The sequence below is a fragment of the Octopus sinensis genome, linkage group LG16 (genome assembly GCF_006345805.1).
Source record: "Octopus sinensis linkage group LG16, ASM634580v1, whole genome shotgun sequence".
Classification (NCBI taxonomy): Eukaryota; Metazoa; Mollusca; class Cephalopoda; order Octopoda; family Octopodidae; genus Octopus; species Octopus sinensis.
Window position 1 is genome coordinate 42,950,824 of NC_043012.1, and position 18,835 is coordinate 42,969,658.

Genomic DNA, 18,835 nt, shown 5'->3' on the forward strand with positions numbered 1-18,835 from the left:
ATTAATAGCCTTGGACCAACCATAGCCTTGTGAGTGGAACTGGAAAAAGCCATTTTCCGCATTAGATACTCTTTCCACTGCACCTTGACTAACCTAAGATATGTGCTCTGCAATCTTTTTTATATCAGACAAACTGGCTACTGACTGGCTGGTAGGTTCACAGAAAACCTCAGAGACATGATTTTTCTTTTATAGTTCTAGTAAATTCATTATGTAACTTTACTCTCTGTGTTTGTCCTCTACAAATTGTTGGACAACCAGTGTTGGTTTGTTTATGCCCTGTAACTTAGTGGTTTGGCTAAAGCGACTGATAGGATAAGTACCAGTCTTTAAAAAAATGTCAGTACTGGGATAGTATGTTCAGCTAAAACCCTTGAAGGTAGTGCCCTAGCGTATCCACACTCCAATGACTGAAATAAGTAAGATAAAATTTTCCCCCTTCTGTCTAGTGGCTGTAGTTCTTGGAGAGAGGATGAAATGTTTCTCAGAAAAATTATTATTAGAGCAAGTCTTTTTACTCCATTGATCCATGCAGGTAAATATATAGTGTGCTTCAGAGATATTTTCAACTGAATTGTTCTCTAGTTTTGAAATGCACTCTGGCGATGCAGTTTCATTTCTGTTTCCAAAGGAACATATGTGCTGGTTGTAGATGGATAAATGTCTTCTGTGCATCCTGTATAGTTCTTATGCATACTATTATTTGGTGTTATGGTCATTTTGTGCGAAAATCTACATGTTGGCTTTTGTATAGTTATAGCAGATTAATGTTTGCTTTTGTTTGTGATCTGTGGTGTTGTACAAGCAACTAAAGCTGGCTTTTGAATTATTATAGTTGAAAAAATTGCGATTTATGTGACTGGAAAATGTTTATCTAGTTCTTAGTAGAATGACTTGAACCCTATTTAATATTGTATTTGCTGGACTCGCATAGGTGCCCCTATGAAATTATTCCTTAATGCCAATTTTTTTTTTTAGTTCATGATTGTAATGGAGTGTGGCACATGGATTGGATATTCTTCTAGTTCCTTAGACTAAAGTTTTTATTATGGCTGGTCGATGGTTGTGGTTTTTATGTATGTAGCTTTTGCATTTTCTTTTCTGCATGGTTAGTGCTTGCCTGTGGTCAGGCTTAGAGGAGTTTCATGAAAATTTATTGTACATGATAATGTCTTATTCTTTTTTTCTCTGCTGTAATCACTTTTCCATTTTTGCTTTTAACTATAATCTTTAAAAAATCTTGTGTTATTATTAGAGCAAGTCATTAGTTAGTGATGATAGTTTACTCTTGTCACCTGCATATTTGATGAAAGAAACTTTGGCTGAAGGACAGCTGGAAGGTGTATGCAGATTGCCTAAATCCCCTCCATTGGTAAGTAATTCAATTTTTAAAACGCTGCTAAAACAAATAAATACACAATAAAAATACCCACATCCAATCCAAATTCAAGAAGATTCAGTACAAAAATGTGGCAGTGAAAATGTCTGCATTGTTTATTGCAAATAAATTTAGCATTAGGACTAAGCTTAATCTTTGTCTTATTAAAATAAAATTTTCTTATATGTTGTTTGGAAATCTCGTGAATGATAATATTTATAAATGATATTACAAGGTAATCTCTATATAAAACTGAGAATGTGTGTCTGTCTGTCTATGTGTTTCCCTAAAACTTGAGAACTACACAACCAATTTCATTCAAATTTTACACATGCCTTACTTAGGGTCCATGTAGTTTCATGGGCAAAAAAAATGTTCAACTTCTTGCCTAGGGCGAGCCCATAGCAATATCATATCTTCTCCACTATTTCAGTATTACGTGTTAAAAGTGAAACAAAAACATTTCTCTATTTTATGTCAGATGCTTTCACTTTAACAATAAAAATAATAATTGAATTATATGTAGTAAGTAATAATTAAAATCAAACTAAAGTATAATATAATCGTAACATAACAAAAGTAAAACTAGCAATTGGTATAAAATTGCATCAAGGATTTGAATTTGAATAAGGGGTTTCACATGAATGGGAATAAATTAAAAATAAAATTAGCGTGCAGAAATGGAATAGTCCTACAATTCCAGTCTGTTATATATTTTCAGTATTGTTATCACTAGCGATATCAAGATATAACTTTGTATTTTGTATTTTATGTGTAGATGTATATATATATAGATGTACATGTAATATGTACACATATATACATGAACTAGCACTATGACCCGGCAAAGATGGGTCGTAATGCTAGTTACAATATAATATTATGATTTTAAAATTGCTATGAATTTATGATCTGATTTAGAATTACTACCCTATTTACATCCATTTTTCCATGTTTGCAAGGATCTTTTCCTGCACAGCATCTCACAAGCAGGGAATCTGGTTGAGGCCTCCTATTTAACCTGTAGTGGATGCGTGGATGTATTAATAAATACATAAGTGCTTTGTAATAAATTAAAGATTTATTATCACTACATCAATTTGTAAGCAATGTTACACATCGCTTGTACAAAATGCATATCAAATAGTGGTTGCAAATAATACATTTTAAAGGAATGCATAATACAGGATACACATTAAAGCAGAATATGTTTGATGGTGTGTGTGTGTGTGTGTGTGTAAATCATGCAGTACAGAGTCACCTTTCTGAATATTCTTTCGTCGTCCTCATAAATGCGTGACGTTCTCTTAAATGTTGGTTCGGCTTCTTCCAGATACCTATTTCTCCGTTCTATTTATAACATCTCAAATAGCCAGAAAAATAGATATACCGCAAGAGTGTTATTGCGTACAGTAGGTCGCTGGTCGTCCTGTTAAACTTCGCCTGACCTGCTCGGGTCAGAGGTCGAAGGGAGACGATCCATCATTTTTTGTCAGAACAAAGAGATTCTGATTTCGCGCCTTTTTGTGCATTGGTATTTTACGACCAATGATTCTTGGGTCTGATTTCGAATCCAAGCTTTGAGAAGGAAGTGCTAATTCTTACAAACCTCTTGTAGATAGCATACATCCACTCTTCTCTGCAGTGTCTTTAGATCTACCAGCAGTCATAGTGATAGCCCTGAAGCTTTGGGCTTGGAAGAAAGAGTAGATTTTTGGGTGGGTTGGAATATAAACAGTACTTTGGAGTTGGAATATTTATATAAGATTGTAATTTTATTTTTAAATAATTTCCTATATCTTACTGTGTATAATTTTTTCTCTCATCAATGCTTTAATTTCTTCTCAGAAGAGTTTTCAATTATCATGTTTTGTACTTGAATGAATCTTCTCTAAATGTCTTAAGTTTAAGTATATATTTTCAAGCCAGTTAATGTTACACCTAGTTTCTTTACCTCTTTCGTAGTTTAACAACTCATTTCCTTATCATTGATTCTATTAATACTAAAATTCATTTTCTTTTTGAAATCTCAATCTGATGCAGATAAAGTCGAAAAGAAATTTCATTTCTGAGGTAAGTTGAATTTTATTGCTTAAAAATATATTCAATCAGTTGCTTTTATTGCAGTGAAATTAGATGCAAAATAATAAACATGGCAAATAGATTTAGTCAAATAAGAATAAAGAAGTTAGCATGCTCCTTTGGATGTGTAATCTCACTGTACATGAACACAAAGTACAAATATGTTGGGGAAAAAAATTGGACATAGAAGAATCAGATACAGTGTGCTGTTGCACACTACATCTTCTTGTACAGATATGTGATGCATATGGATGAGGACAGCCTTATAAAAAAGTACTCATTACTTAATGAGCTTGCAGAAAATGTGATGAAATAGTGAAGGCTGATCTCAGGACTTTGAATTTCGTGCAGATAACAAAACAACCATGGTGATCTGCCCATCTCTGCAAAATGGAGATGCTGGAAGATTAATGTGTATATTACACAGTTGGGCTACTTACTCAATTTCCTTGTGAACATATGTATAAAATCTTTTGGGAAGGCAATTGTGATGGAGTAGGGTATCATCATCATCATTATTTTACATGTATTGTCCATGCTAGCATGGGTTGGACCATTTGATCAGGGCTGGAGAGCTGCACCAGGCACCAGTCTGATTTGATTTCCATGGCTGGATGCCTTTCCTAATACCAACCACTTTATATAGCACCTCGTGAGCGCTTTTATGTGGTACGGCACAAGTGCTTTTTACATGGTACCAGCATGGGATTCTTGTAGGCCAATTCTCTTCACCAGGGTCAATAACCTTAACACTTCTACTATAGAGTATGGGTTCTTCTTGAGTACAGCAAGGTGGCAAATACACATTTACATGCACATATACAAATACATAATTATAAATATATGCATAAATGCAAACAGTCATACACATAAATATTTTCATACTAACATGTAGACAGAAACAAAACACATAACCATGGTTGTGTGGTAAGAAGTTTGTTTTGCAACCACATGGTTTTGGGTTCAGTCCCACTGTGTGATACATGGGGCAAAAGTTTTCTACCATAGTCTCAGGTAGAGTGGACCTGGTAGATCAGAAACCTACATGTGTGTGCATGCATGTGCTACTGTCTTGTTGCCTTGACATCGAGCAATATATGTAAATGAGTGTGATCATCATGTAAGTACTCTCCTTCATTTATAGTATTCCATGAAAACATGTCTGGCCATGTGGAAATATTCCTTTACTTGGAAATAGGTTAAGGCTGATGACAAGAAAAGGCATCAACTAATTGTCTGAACCATGGGAGACGTCAGTGTTAAAGCATATGTATATACATACATGCGCATACGCTCACAACCACACACACACACATACATGTTCTTCATAATTTTATGTCTCCTTTCTATATTGGCTTAGATTAAACAAGTTATAGCTGAATCTCTTTCTTCGTGATACTCAGTCGTTTTGCTTTGATCTATTTTTTCATGTGTTTATAATCTTCAGATTTTTAATTCCTGTAACAATTTTTGTTTGAAAATATTTTCTTTGGTCCAAGTATTTTAAGCACTAATCACAATGTGTGACCCTTGGTGGTGGTCAGGGTGTTGCAGTCACAATTGCAAGATCATGCTTTTGATTCCCAGATTGGTTGTGTGTTGTGTTCTTGAGCCAAGCACTTCATTTCATGCTGCTCTAGTCCACTCAACTGTAAATGAGTGAGCTTGTGATGGATTGGTGTTCAGGTTGAGATAGTGACTCAAAAAAATCATATGAATGGAGGTCTTATGAGTCATGTTTTGCATTCAGCAAAAAAACGAGATTTCACTCTACCTTTGGTATTCAGGTCTATTTTCTTTGGTTTGTTTTGCATATATGTTCTTTTGTGTGTGTGTGTTCATACATACACACAGAGAAAGAGGGGCTGAGTGAGGTGGAGACATGGGTGTGTGCTTAAGAAGTTTGTTTCCCACTCATATGGTCTCAGGTTCAATTCCATTGTATGGCACTTTGGAAAAGTGTTTTCTGCTTTATAAAGCCTTATGAATGGATTTGGTTGAGAGAAACTGAGAGAAGACCATTGAAGACATGTATGTATGTGATGTGTCTTGACATCATACAAGCATTAAAACTCTTCTATGAAAATATGTCCAGCCAGGGGGCCAATACTACCTTGCATGCAAACAGATGAGGGTTGGTGAAAGAAAAGGTATCTGACCCAGTGAATTCTCCCATGCTCATGTAAGCATGAGAAAGCAGATGTTAAAATAATTATGATGCATATATAAAGGCTATTTGTTTGTATAAATCTGCTGCAAATACCAACAGCTAATACGTGTATGTATGTATGTATGGATGTATGGATGGATGGATGGCGGCGGAGGGTCCTCATTAGGGATAAAATAATCCAAAAATTTCACTGGTTAATCACCATCATATAAAGAGAATGATTCAGCGATATGTTAGGGTTTATTATTGTAATACGTATTGTTAATAATGATGAAAGGAAGGAAATGGAAAATTATGGATGTATAAATAATTTATTCATATGATATAATGAGGTTGAAAGATTTGTTTAAATATCAACACTTCATTTAACTGCTAAATAGTTCTAATCTAATTTACCTTAGCAAAAAAACAATCAATCATAAATACAAATATTGTCTTTTTTTGTCTTCATGTAATGTAATACGCTATTTCTACATATAATGAAATGATCTCCAATTTACTTCCTTATTTATTTAGCTAATAATTAATAATTACAAACATATGCTACATTATAACAAATACCCAATATATGCTTCCATATATTCTACTAAATTTTATTTATTCTTTTTCCCCTTCACTCTCTCATTCAATTTTTCTTTTTAGTTGACCTGATCAATTCTAGATATTAAACTTAACATTACATAACTCTAACAACTGAACCTTTCTGATAAATGAAACTAAATTTAATAAATATATATTTTGAGTGTGTGTGTCTGTGTGTCTTGTGTGAATATATGCATATGTGTGTATATGAGTAAGTACGTACGCATATATATGGAAGTACCATATTTTAATGTGTGTAAGGAACCCTTTTTTGTCAAAAATTAGGTTAAAAAAATAAGGGAGTTTCTTATACATATTAATAAATGACTTAATTCCTTGAACCTCAAATCTCCAAATTAGTGGGTTCCTATAATACATCTTATATATTGACAAATAAGTGTTCACATTTAAGGCTTTTAAGATACATATCATAACGGTTAGATTTTTCAAACTTTTGTCTATACCTGATTTTAAATATGACATAATATGATGTGAACACTATGCATCCATAGATTTCCTGAACTGTATGAAAATTATTCATCTATAATGGTCAACTAATATTTTTTTACTATCTAACTTATCTTTCATTTATTTTATTATATAATTCTCCCCTATCCAAATTCTTAGAATTACTATTCACCTTGGGGCATGAATCGAAACATATGTTGTCATTTGCCATTTCTTTTAGAGCTTTATAATTTATTGGTATTGTTTTTATAAAAAAAAAAAATCGTTCAGCCTCATTATATCATACAAATAAATTATTTATACATCCACAATACTCCATTTTCTTCCTTTCATCATATATATATATACTCTCTCTCTCTCTACATATATATATATATATATATATATATATATATATATATATATATATATATATATATATAAAGAGAGAGAGAGAGTTGTGTATATATGTATAGTAGGTACAAACTTGGTTGTCTGATTAAGAAGTTTGCTAACCAACTACATGGGTTTGGGTTTTGTCCTACTGCATGACATCTTGAGCAAATATCCTCTACCAGCCAAAGCTGTTTGAGTAAATTTGGTAGGTGGAACTGAAAGAAGCCCATTGGATGTGTTTGTGTGTATTTGTTTCTTTGTGATGACATTATACAACAGCTAGAAATGAATATCACTGTCGTATAAGCAGTATCCTTCATTTTCAGTCTTCTGTGAAAACATGTCCAGTCATGGAGAAATGTTACCTTGCTTGGAAACAGGTGAGGGTTGGCAACAAGCAGGGCATCATGCTATAGAAAATCTTCCTCAAATTCCATCTGATCTGTGTTGTGTATATAGTGGACATTGTGTGTGTGTAGGCACAGACTTGACTGTGTTAAGAAGCTTCCTCTCACTACATGGCATCTTGGGCAAGTATTGTCTACTAAATCCTTTAACCGGCCAATCCTAGTGAGTAGATTTGGTTGATGAAAACTGAAAGAAGCCTGTTTCATATCATTTCAAGTCCCTTTTTCCATGTTGGCATAGGTTGGACTCTTTGACACGAACAGATGAGCAGAGGACTCTGTCAGGTTCTGTGTGTTTAAGCCCGGCGTCTTCAACTGGATGCTCTTCCTAAATGTGAACCACTTAACAGAGTATACTAGTTTCTTTTTAGGTGGCACTAGCACTGGTGAGGCCATGAAATACCCACAAGATTAAGACTCCTCAACTGAGCAGGGTATAGACTGGAGTAAGAAACTATGATAGAGGGAGATATGATAGCTGGTGTCTTTTTGAAGAGATGCATACATGGCTTGTTCACCTGGAAAATGAAAAGACAAAAAAATGAGGTGTGACGTCCAGGTACAATATGAATACGACACAGAATAGTGTGACAGATGATTAGAGAAATGGAATGAGTTGGACACAAAGGATATGTTCTGTTTGGTGGGAAGTGAAGAGAACAGATGAATTGTGGAGGAAGGTTTGACAGCCTCAATTCTACTGAGGTGGATGTAAACAAATATCACTCTCATACAAGTGGTGTCATCTATTTCCAATTTGTAAAAACCTATCCAATGTTCAGGTGACTATTAGTCTTCTAAAGAGCATTATAAACATGTTGTCCATCGGTAGTCAGCTGGAAAAGCTGTTTTTCTGGGGCTAAAATAAGTAGTAACATCATCATAATCAGGACTGCTGTGTTACTTCTCGCTCAGAGATTTTAAAACTAATTGTTTCCCTCATTATAAACATGATTATTGAGAATTGTACACTGTTCATGAATGAGAGAATGAAATTACGCAATCTATAAATCTTTATTATTTTAACTGTTTTTTTTTTTTGTAGATAGATCATTTTTACGAACATGCCTGTGGGAAAACGAAAGATCAAATTGAAATGACAGAATTAGCCAGAAGTTACACGAGATAAAGAGAAGAAAGAAAACTAAACACAAATCACATTTGTTGAAATTGAATGTATCTGTGATGGCTGTGTAAACTAAAAAGGAAAAAAAACAAAATATACTTTGTAATTTAAGAAAGCTTCACACAGATTTTTTAATAAGTGTTATAGTATGAATTTCCAAATTATTTTATTTTCATAAATGAAAAAGAGAAATAGGAATATTTAGCAAAGCAAAATTAATAAGTTGGTAATTATGGTTTACCAAATTTCATAATTTTGGTAAATATTTTTTAAACCTTGGTTTTGCATGTTGCCAAGTTTTCTAACAATGAACCTTTATGCTCTTAGCTCTTAGATTCATCAAGTTTAATCCATTTTGCAATCCACTTTTGCATGGTATTTTCCTTTTTTTAAAGTATTAGTTAAAATTATGCTTATTTTTCATCTATATTGAAATGGCTTGCTAACTTTTGAGTAATTTTATTTTTCATTTTAGGAAGTTTTTCTGGTGCAAATTTTTAATTCAATATTTACAAAAAGAGCTAGTGCCACACTTTTATAAAATATACACAAATATACAGATAAACATGCCTCTAGTATATATTGTGAACTGAAAATCTCTTGTGCATTTCAATTTCAAAATTTATTCAAAATTGTAAATATTTTATCACATTTTATGTAAAAATTACTTTTAATATCATGTTTATCTTACAAAACTATGAATTCTAGATTTAACATTTTAAGATAATTTTATAAATATTAAAATTGGTATATTAAAATCAATTTTATGAATATTAAAATTGGAATATTAAAGTAATTTTAATCATCATTTAAATCACTTATTTTTATGAAATTATTTATAAAATGTAGAACCAAATATTTTTAAAATATTAAAATTTATAATGTGAGCCTGAATTATAACATATTTACCCAGTATGCTGATTAATGTTTTTGTCTTATTTAAAATAAATGGAAAATTACCATTAACAATGTGTGTGCTTGCTTATTTTTCTCTATTTGAAAAAAAAGAAAAAAATTCTTTTTTTTGTTTATGCCATTTCTATCCTTTCTGGTGAATAAAATGCCAGAACATACTGCCATTTTTCTATTTGAAGTGTTGTTTTCCTATATATCTCCTGTGAGTTAAAATCCAATTTTAAAAACCCAGAATTTAGATGGGTTTCATTAACAACTACACTGGCGAAAATAAATTTAAGACCGATGATAAAAGTTCTATTTCTTACAAAAATATTTTGTTACTGACACCATACAAATTACTTTTACCTTTTACACCTTATGCAGAATTTAATTTCTCTTTCGAATGATGCAGACAATTTTTATACAACTCGAAGAATTTTAATGCTAAATTAATATAAACGTTTCAAATTTACCGGCAAAATTAGTTGAAGACCGTATCATTATAATTTTATTTAAAACATAAGATTGTGGCACAAATTTGCAACAAGAACGAAATACATATTAGTACTTTGTGCTGTGGCCTTTATTCTTGATAACGGCTGAAGAACGCCTTGGCATTGAATTCGCTAAGTGATTACAAAAATCCTAAGGGAATGTTTTGCCATATTTCATTGATATAATTGAATAATTATTTTACATTAGATGTTTTTTTAGCATGGACTTTTTTGGAAACATAATTCAGGTCCAGGCTCTGGGGAGGCCATTCGATTACCTCAATATTATGGTGATCAAATAATTCCATAACCTTTTTGGCTTTCTGCACAGGACTATTGGTGAGTCAAATATGGCACAACATTATCCTTTAGTAGATTCATATAACCTACACTATTTAGCCTTCCATCAACTTCAACTAGAGGGCCAACACCAAAGCCACCCATGCCATCACACCTCCACCCCTGCTTGCGCTATCTTTTTCACGCATTTTGGATGGAATTCCTCAGTTGGGCGACGTTTGACGTATGTTTTACCATCTGATCCAAATATACAGAAGCGTGACTCATCACTCCAAAGGACCCTACACCAATCTTCAGTAGTCCATTGAGCATGGCTTTTTGCGAAATTAAGGCGTTTGAATCGATTTCTTTCGGATATTATTGGCTTTTTCCTAGCGATTCGTCCATGTAGTCCAAATTCTCTTAAACGGTTTGTGGTGTACAATAACACCATTCTCATTGGACAATTGTTTACAAATTTCAGTGTCTATCAGCATTCAGTTGCCTTCCGAAAGTCAGTGGATTTGATGGTCCAACTACACCGTCGTTTTTCTTGGGGGACCAGTCCTTTGCTGATCTTTATATTGATCAGTCTCTGAGTATAACTTCCACACTTGCATGCGAGCCGTTTTACTCCACTTGCTTGCTGATGTTCGCAAAGGAAACTTTTTGCTGGTGGAATAATATGATTTTTGCTCTCGTTACCGGACTAAGGCTACGTTGTTTTCCCATTATTAATCAATTGTATAATAATGTTAAATTATAACACTATATAGTGCCTTTAGGCTCGTTGTGTGACCACCCATTTTGGCAAAAAAATTTGCACACATATTACATGGTCTTAAACTAATTTTGCCAGTAAATTTGAAATGTTTATATTAATTTAGCATTAGAATTCTTCAAGTTGTATAAAAATAGTTATTGTCTGCATCATTTGAAAGAGAAATAAATTCTGCATAAGGTGTAAAAGATAAAAATAATTTGTATGGTGTTAGTAACAAAATATTTTGTAAGAAATAGAACTTTTATCATCGGTCTTAAATCTATTTTCGCCACTGTATAACTTTTTTGTTAATTGGTGTACTATTACTGTATTTGAAACATAGCAGAATTTTTTTTACATAAATACCTAAGATGAATTTTTACCCCAATGCTACTCTAATTACAAGTAAACACAGTGAAATATAAGATTATTTAAATTGTGTATAAATACCATACAAAATTAGGCATTCGTTAATATTCAACTAAATAAGCTATTAAATAGGAATTATGTACATTATTGAATTTTCAATTGAAGAAAATTGCATTTATATTTGGTTATTTAGTAAATAGAAACATTGTCAATGTGTTTTTCTATTATATACCAAATGAAAGTATTCACTAATATAACTAAGCAGAATTTATCACTCACCTTATGGATAAATTAAACAAATTGAAGCAAAGTAAATTTGAAAATATAGTATTTTTAGAAAAAATTAAACAACAAATTGTTTTAATTGATCATCCCCTGAGAATATTCCATTTTCTAATGTTGGCTTTCTCAGTCTGTCTTCTATTTATCTTTTTGAATTTTATGGTTATCAGCCAAATTCAAGGAGTTGTTCACTTTGCTTGAAAGTTTATTTTGGGGATAAAATAACCTGCCTCCAAATGTATTGCAAAAGTATACCATGATCTGGTATAGAATCATCATCATTTAACGTCCGTTTTCCATGCTAGCATGGGTTGGACGGTTTTGACTGAAGGCTGGTAACCAGATGGTTGCACCAGGCTCCAGTCTTTGTCTGGCAGAGTTTCTACAGCTGGATGCCCTTCCTAAAGCCAACCACTCTGAGAGCGTAGTGGGTGCTTTTTACATGCCACCTGCACGGGGGCCAGTCAGGCGGTACTGGCAATGACCTCGCTCGAATCTTTTTACATGTGCCAGTGAAGCGACGTTGGTAATGATCACACTCGAATGGTGCCCTTTTACGTGCCACGGATACAGAAGCCAGTTGGCTCCTCTGGCAACGATCACGCTCGGATGGTGTTCTTGGCACCCTACTAGCACAGGCATAAGTGCCAGTAAGGCGACGCTGGTAACGATCATACTCGAATAGCTGCCGCCCTGTCAACGCTCACACTCGTATGGTGCTCTTTGCACCCCGCTAGCACGGATGCCAGTCATCGAAATGATTTTGATTTCACTTGCCTCAACAGGTCTTCGCAAGCAAAGTTTAGTGACCAAAGAAGGAAAAGTTATGCATAAGTGGGCTGGTTATGCTCCTGGCATAGGCCACGGGTTATGGTTTCATCTGGCTTGCCGGGTCTTCTCGAGCACAGCATTTTCCCAAAGGTCTCGGTTGCTAGTCATTTCCTTGGTGAGGCTTAATGTTCGAAGGTCATGCTTCACCACTTCATCCCAGGTCTACCTCTTCCACAGGTTCCCTCAACGGCTAGGGTGTGGAACTTTTTCACACAGGTATCCTCATCCATTCTCACCACATGACCGTACCAGTGCAGTCGTCTCTCTTGCACACCACATCTAAGATTTAACCCTTTTAGTTTATCTCTATTCTGTTTTACTCTGTCTATTTCAGTTTCACGTCTCATGTTCAATATATAACTCTATGGTTCCTTCTTACTTATCGATGTCTAAGACAAATTTAGCTCACACATCTTCCCTAAATCTGCAACATAAACCTTCTCTCAATAATGTCTCTTAATACCTACAACGAAGTATTCCTTCTCCAAGAGATGAGATGTGCCCCCTTCATGGCTTAATACCTACAACGAAGTATTCCTTCTCCAAGAGATGAGATGCGCCCCCTTCATGGCTGCTAGTTTTCGCGGTGCACCCGCCCTCCCAACCCCTCCACCTTTACCGGAAGTCCCACTTTTGTCATCCTTGGTTGTCTCTCATGAACACTTCAAAAGGCTTACGCCACCCCCACCCCCTTCTATATAAGGTAGTGATCATACAGTGCAAAATATGATAGTGTAGTGTATGCGGTTTGAACTTAAGTCTATTGTTTGTCTATGAATCCTGCCAAATGTGAGTTTTCTTTTCAGGTACATGAAGCTACTGTCCCCCGTCCGAAGGTCCTAGGGCCCATACCTCCCACACCCTCAGGGTTGGCTCACTGAAAGGTAGGTCTGGCGAGATTGTTGAGATGCTTGAACGGAGATGTGTCGATATGTGTTGCATCCAAGAAGTGAGGTGGAGAGGAGGTTCTGCTAGGTTCCTCACAGGCAAAGAACACAGGTACAAGATTTTCTGGGCTGGGAACACTGACGGGGTCGAGGGCGTGGGTATACTTCTTGCTGAAATATGGTTAGATAAGGTAATCAAGGTATGCAACAGAATACTTAAGATTAGATTAGTGCTTCATCATGGATTAGCAACCATTATATTGGCCTATGCCCCTCAGCCAGAAAGACCGATTCTATGACACCCTACTGCAGACTACCTTGTTGACGAACGACAGGGACCTTCTCTTTGTGGCTGGTGACTTCAATGGACAACATGCTGGGGGCTTCCATGGAGGCTATGGTTATGGTTCCTGCAATGAGGAGGGAACCAGGCTGCTGGAGTTCTGCGATGCGAACGATCTTATGGTTTGCAAAACTAACTTCAGGAAACCTACCAGCCTACCGTACCGATCGGGCCGACATACTAGCCAAATTGACTACATCCTTGCCAGAAAAAGGAAAAGATGGCTGCTTATAAATGCCAAAACCTTCCCAGGCGAAGAATGTACTCCACAACAGTGACTTTAGGATCAGGACTAAGAGGACGACCAGAAGACTACCAACATGGAGAAGAAGGATCAGGAAGCTTAAAGATCCTGTGAATGGACAGAGACTTAGGGACATATTACTTGAAGGGGTTATAGCTTCACATGGGGTAGAAGACAACTGGAGGTTTCTAAGGGACAACCTGCTGAGAGCAACTGACCAGATCTGTGGTTGGTGCAAAGTGCCCTCTCGACCCAAAATAATGTTGTAGACAGGGCTATTAGAGAAAAGAAACAGGCTTGGAAAGACTGGAAAAATGGTGGTAGCAGGGGATTGTATCAGACTGCCAGAAGGGAAGCTTGGAGGCAGGTGTATTTAGCCAGAGGAGAAGCAGATTAGAAAAAATTTGCCAATGTTCTGCGCCACGAGGACGAAAAGCTTGAGGTATTTTGTGTTGCAAGACAGTGTATGAGAAAGAATCGTGATGTTGTAGGAGAGAAATGTGTTCGCATGGATGATGGCTCACTTGCGCTGAATGAGGATGCAAAGAGAGAGGTTTGGAGACGCCGCTATGAAAGGTTGCTGAATAAAGAGAGTCTGCCGAATGTCGACCCAACAGAGGGACCAGCTATCCGAGTTGACAGTTCCTTGGTAGTCAAGGCAATTAGAAACATGAAGACAGGGAAAGCCCCAGGACCATCAGGAATTACTGCAGAGATGCTCAATATATCTGGCAGTGTCAGCTATAGCTTAGTCACCCATATAGTTAACCAGGTGATACCCAATGACTGGTGTAGCAGCATAATAGTCAATTGCTACAAAGGTAAAGATGACACTTTAGATACAAATAATTACAGAGGTATCAAGCTGTTGGATCAGGTAATGAAGGTTATAGAGAGGGTCATAGCCCAACTGATTAGGGAGAGAGTCAACTTGGATGAGATGCAGTTTGGTTTCGTGCCAGGGAAAAGCACCACTGATGCCATATTTCTGGCAAGACAGCTGCAGGAGAAATACCTAGCCAAAGATAAGCCCCTGTACCTGGCTTTCATTGACATGGAGAAAGCCTTTGACAGGGTCCCCCGATCCCTTACCTGGTGGTCAATGAGGAAACTAGGGATAGATGAATGGTTAGTGAGATCTGTGCAAGCCATGTACAGGGACGCTGTAAGAATGGTAGGGGTTGGCAACGAGTTCAATGAAGAATTCAAGGTGGAGGTTGGGGTCCAGTCCTCAGCCCCTCCAATTTATCATAGTCCTCCAGGCAATAACGGAGGAATTCCAGACAGGATGCCCCTGGGAGCTCCTCTATGCTGATGACCTTGCTCTAATTGCGGAGTCACTATCAGAACAAGAGAAGTTTCAAGTGTGGAAACAAGGATTAGAATCAACCAAGCTAAAACCAAAGTCCTAATAAGTAGGAAGGCAGGTATACTACAAATCCCTTCAGGTAGATGGCCCTGCTCGATCTGTAGTAGAGGCGTAGGTAGAAACTCCATAAGATGTACCAAGTGTAAGCTATGGACACATAAGAGGTGCAGTAATATCAAGGGAAGGCTAACTGGGAAGATAGTTTTTGTATGTAGCAGATGCCCGGGAGCGATAAACACTGAAAATGCGCAGAGACCAACTTCCAGGGAGAAAAACTAGAAGTAGTTGATAGCTTCCGTGACCTAGTTAGTAGTGAGGGAGGGTGTGCTGAAAGTGTAGCTGCTAGAATAAGAATAGCTTGAGCAAAGTTCAGAGAGCTCCTACTTCTGCAGATGACAAAGGGCCTCTCGCTCAGAGTAGAAGGTAGACTGTATGATGCATGTGTAGAAACAGCCATGCTACATGGCAGTGAAACATGGGCTGTGACTGCTGAGGATATGCGTAAGCTCGCAAGGAATTAAGCCAGTATGAGCCGATGGATGGGTAATGTCAGTGTGCATACTCAACAGAGTGTAAGTACCTCGAGAGAAAAGTTGGACCTAAGAAGCATTAGATATGGTGTGCAAGAGAGACAACTGCGTTGGTATGGTGATGTGGTGAGAATGGATGAGGATAGCTGTGTGAAAAAGTACCACACCCTAGCCGTTGAGGGAACCTGTGGTAGAGGTAGACCCAGGAAGATCTGTGATGAAGTCTACCAAGTAGGTAATCAGTCATCCAGTTAGCACCACTCCTGTAATTGTTGTAAATCCAGATTTATAAGTGGTGTACCATCTGTATCCACATGTAGATAGAAAAATAACTTGCCTCTTGTATAGTTTATGTGTATCTTTATGTAATCGTTTTGTTACGTTTGTATCTAAAATGTTGTGAATAAAAATGTAAAATGCTGCCTGCAATGAATTAATATTGTTCATTATTAAACATTAAAATCTACTCCACAGTGAATGCAATACATTTTTAAAATTGTGAGAATTTGGAAATTTCTTAGAATATAAATTTATAAAAATATTTCCAGACGGCCAACCTTCTAATATTGCTTTCTTTTAGTAACTGTTATATACCCAAGTCAGTGGTTCCCAAACTTTTTAGAGTCGTGACCCACTATTTATCACACCAGTTTATGACGACCCACTTAACTCTAACGAGTAAAAACATTAATGAAATTAACAAATTTATTCCAGATTACATCTTCAGTGAGAAGGATGAGCCTGTTTCTTGCTACGCTCAATAATAGAATTAACATCAGGTTCAATGCGTGATAGTTTCAGGCGTAAAGAATTTGAGAGTTGCAGTTTATTTCGATATTTGCTTTTAATCCCAACCATTGCTGAAAATCCAGCTTCATAAATATAAGATGACGTGAAAAGGAGAAGTACATTTAATGCTTCGGTGGAAATGATTGGGTACAAGGTTTGAAGAGACGCCCAGAACTGTACCAATCTTCGGGTGATATTCCAGTCGTCACGTCAGGCTGAAAGGGGGTTCATAATCCATCTTTTCTGTGGCATAGTATTCATCACTTTATGAAAATAAAATTCAAAACTTTCATTTAACTTACCTCGAATTTTCTCATGAATTGCAAATATACTGATACCTTCTGTTCCTTGTAAATACAAATTCAGGTCGTTTAATTTCGAAAAAATATCTGCCAAATACATAACCCTCAGAACAAATATTTCACAAAATTGCTTTTATCTTCTAAAAATATAGCTACTTCTTCGCGGAGTTCTGCAAGTCTTGTTAACACTTTTCCCCTAGAGAGCCATCGTATTTCTGTGTGCAAAAGAAGTGATTTATGATCACTTCCCACATCTCAAAATAGGCGCAATTGCAAAGGCTTTGACTTAAAGTTCATTATTTTGACTGAAGTATTCAAAACACTTTCAAAATTATCAGTTATGTGTTTTGATACTAACGTTGCCATGTGAAGGTTACAGTGAGCCCATGATGCATTGGGATTAAGTTCAAGTATTCTGGTCACCACACCACTATTTCTACCACACATAGCCCGTGTGCCGTCTGTACATATTCCAACACACTTTTGCTCTAATATAAGTATCAACTGTATTAAAAATTTCATCGCTGGTACTTCGAGTGACAGGTTCATGAGGTACTAAGTTCCATATGTAACATACAAAAACACGTAGCTGGCACAAACCTTGTACGTCAGTAGATTCATCGAGTTGTAAAGAAAAAAAAAGACTTCCACGAATCCGTTCAATAACTTGATTTTCTACCCATTGAGACATTTCATCGATTCAATTTCTTGTTCACTCTCATCACCAAAGAAAACTTTAACTGTATCTTTTACAACTTGAAGAACTAAAGCCTCCCCAATTGTGTGTGGCTTACCAGTTTTTGCGATTCTTAAACTGACCAAGTAAGACATACAGAGATTTTTCATTTACTTTGGTATAATGTTGCATAACGCTCTGTCCTATCTTTAACTTGGTTAACATTCGCTCAAAAAAATCGAGAGGCTTGTCTTTTAACTCCGAGTGCTTAGTCTCAAGATGACGATGCATGCTCTCGGTTGCAAGTTGTTCATAACAAATGATGCATCGTGGATCTTCTTCAACTCCATTCCATGTAAATCTCATTTTTAAGTACTCGTAATCATACTTTCTTAATACCTTTCTTTGTTTCGATTCACCGTCATCAGCTTCAACTGACTTTTTTAACCATTTATCCATAATATGAAGGACTGAGTAAATACGAAAAAATCGAATTTAGGACAGATAATTTCGACTTACCGAGAGATTTGACAGAATTAAAATACGTTTGGGATCATGCGAACTTCTGCAATTAATGATAAACGTCATTTCAATCGATGTGATGCCATTTAAACCGTTTATCTGATAGACTCTATTGATCTATCTACCGTCTAGCTGCTGTCTATTCCAATCATTTCATTGGCCTCCTGGTGATCACTCCCATACTTTTTAAATAATTCATAAACTTACTAGTGAAATCCATAATGTCTTATTTATTTCATTTTTTTGCTAGTTATATTAAATGTGAAACAAAACGTTTTATAACTGTTTCAACGTCTCTATACCCTATGTGTAAATACTAACACTAATACAAAACCTTGAAGTAGTAACTGTTATCGGCTCGATCAGTGTTATACTTCACCTAGTTAAAGTTCTCTATAAATAGGTAAAAACAGACCTTTCTTTTTTATGATTACATACGAATAAATAACCTCTGATTTGTTAAGTTCGTGAAAAAGCCTAATGCTTGATAAAACAAGTCTGGTATTGAAAACATAAGTCTTGAACTATCTCGATAGACAGCAGTTAATCAAAGCTAATGCGTAATTTTATAACTCTTTGCGACCCATAGTTTGGGAACCACTGACCTAAGTAATAAGTGGCTTTCTCCATTATAGTATATATTTACTGAAATAAGTAAAAGATAAGCTAA

General features: G+C 35.9%; 1 protein-coding gene and 1 pseudogene across 4 annotated transcripts in view; one reads left to right on the forward strand and one right to left on the reverse strand.

The window, feature by feature from the left end:
• LOC115220510 (myb-related protein A) overlaps positions 1 to 8,667 on the forward strand; it is a 156,481-nt gene extending 147,814 nt beyond the window's left edge. For 2 of the 4 annotated variants that reach the window (XM_029790647.2, XM_029790646.2), the window contains exons 16-18: positions 1,256 to 1,372; positions 3,422 to 3,451; positions 8,508 to 8,667. In XM_029790647.2, the coding sequence (XP_029646507.1) occupies positions 1,256 to 1,372; positions 3,422 to 3,451; positions 8,508 to 8,591 (231 nt within the window). In that variant the 3' untranslated portion in view covers positions 8,592 to 8,667. The remainder of the gene's footprint in view (positions 1 to 1,255; positions 1,373 to 3,421; positions 3,452 to 8,507) is intronic. The other 2 variants (XM_036510081.1, XM_036510082.1) reach the window with 2 other exon arrangements.
• Positions 8,668 to 17,222: 8,555 nt separating this feature from the next.
• Positions 17,223 to 18,102, reverse strand: LOC115220320 (annotated as a pseudogene).
• Between the last annotated feature and the right edge of the window lie 733 nt (positions 18,103 to 18,835).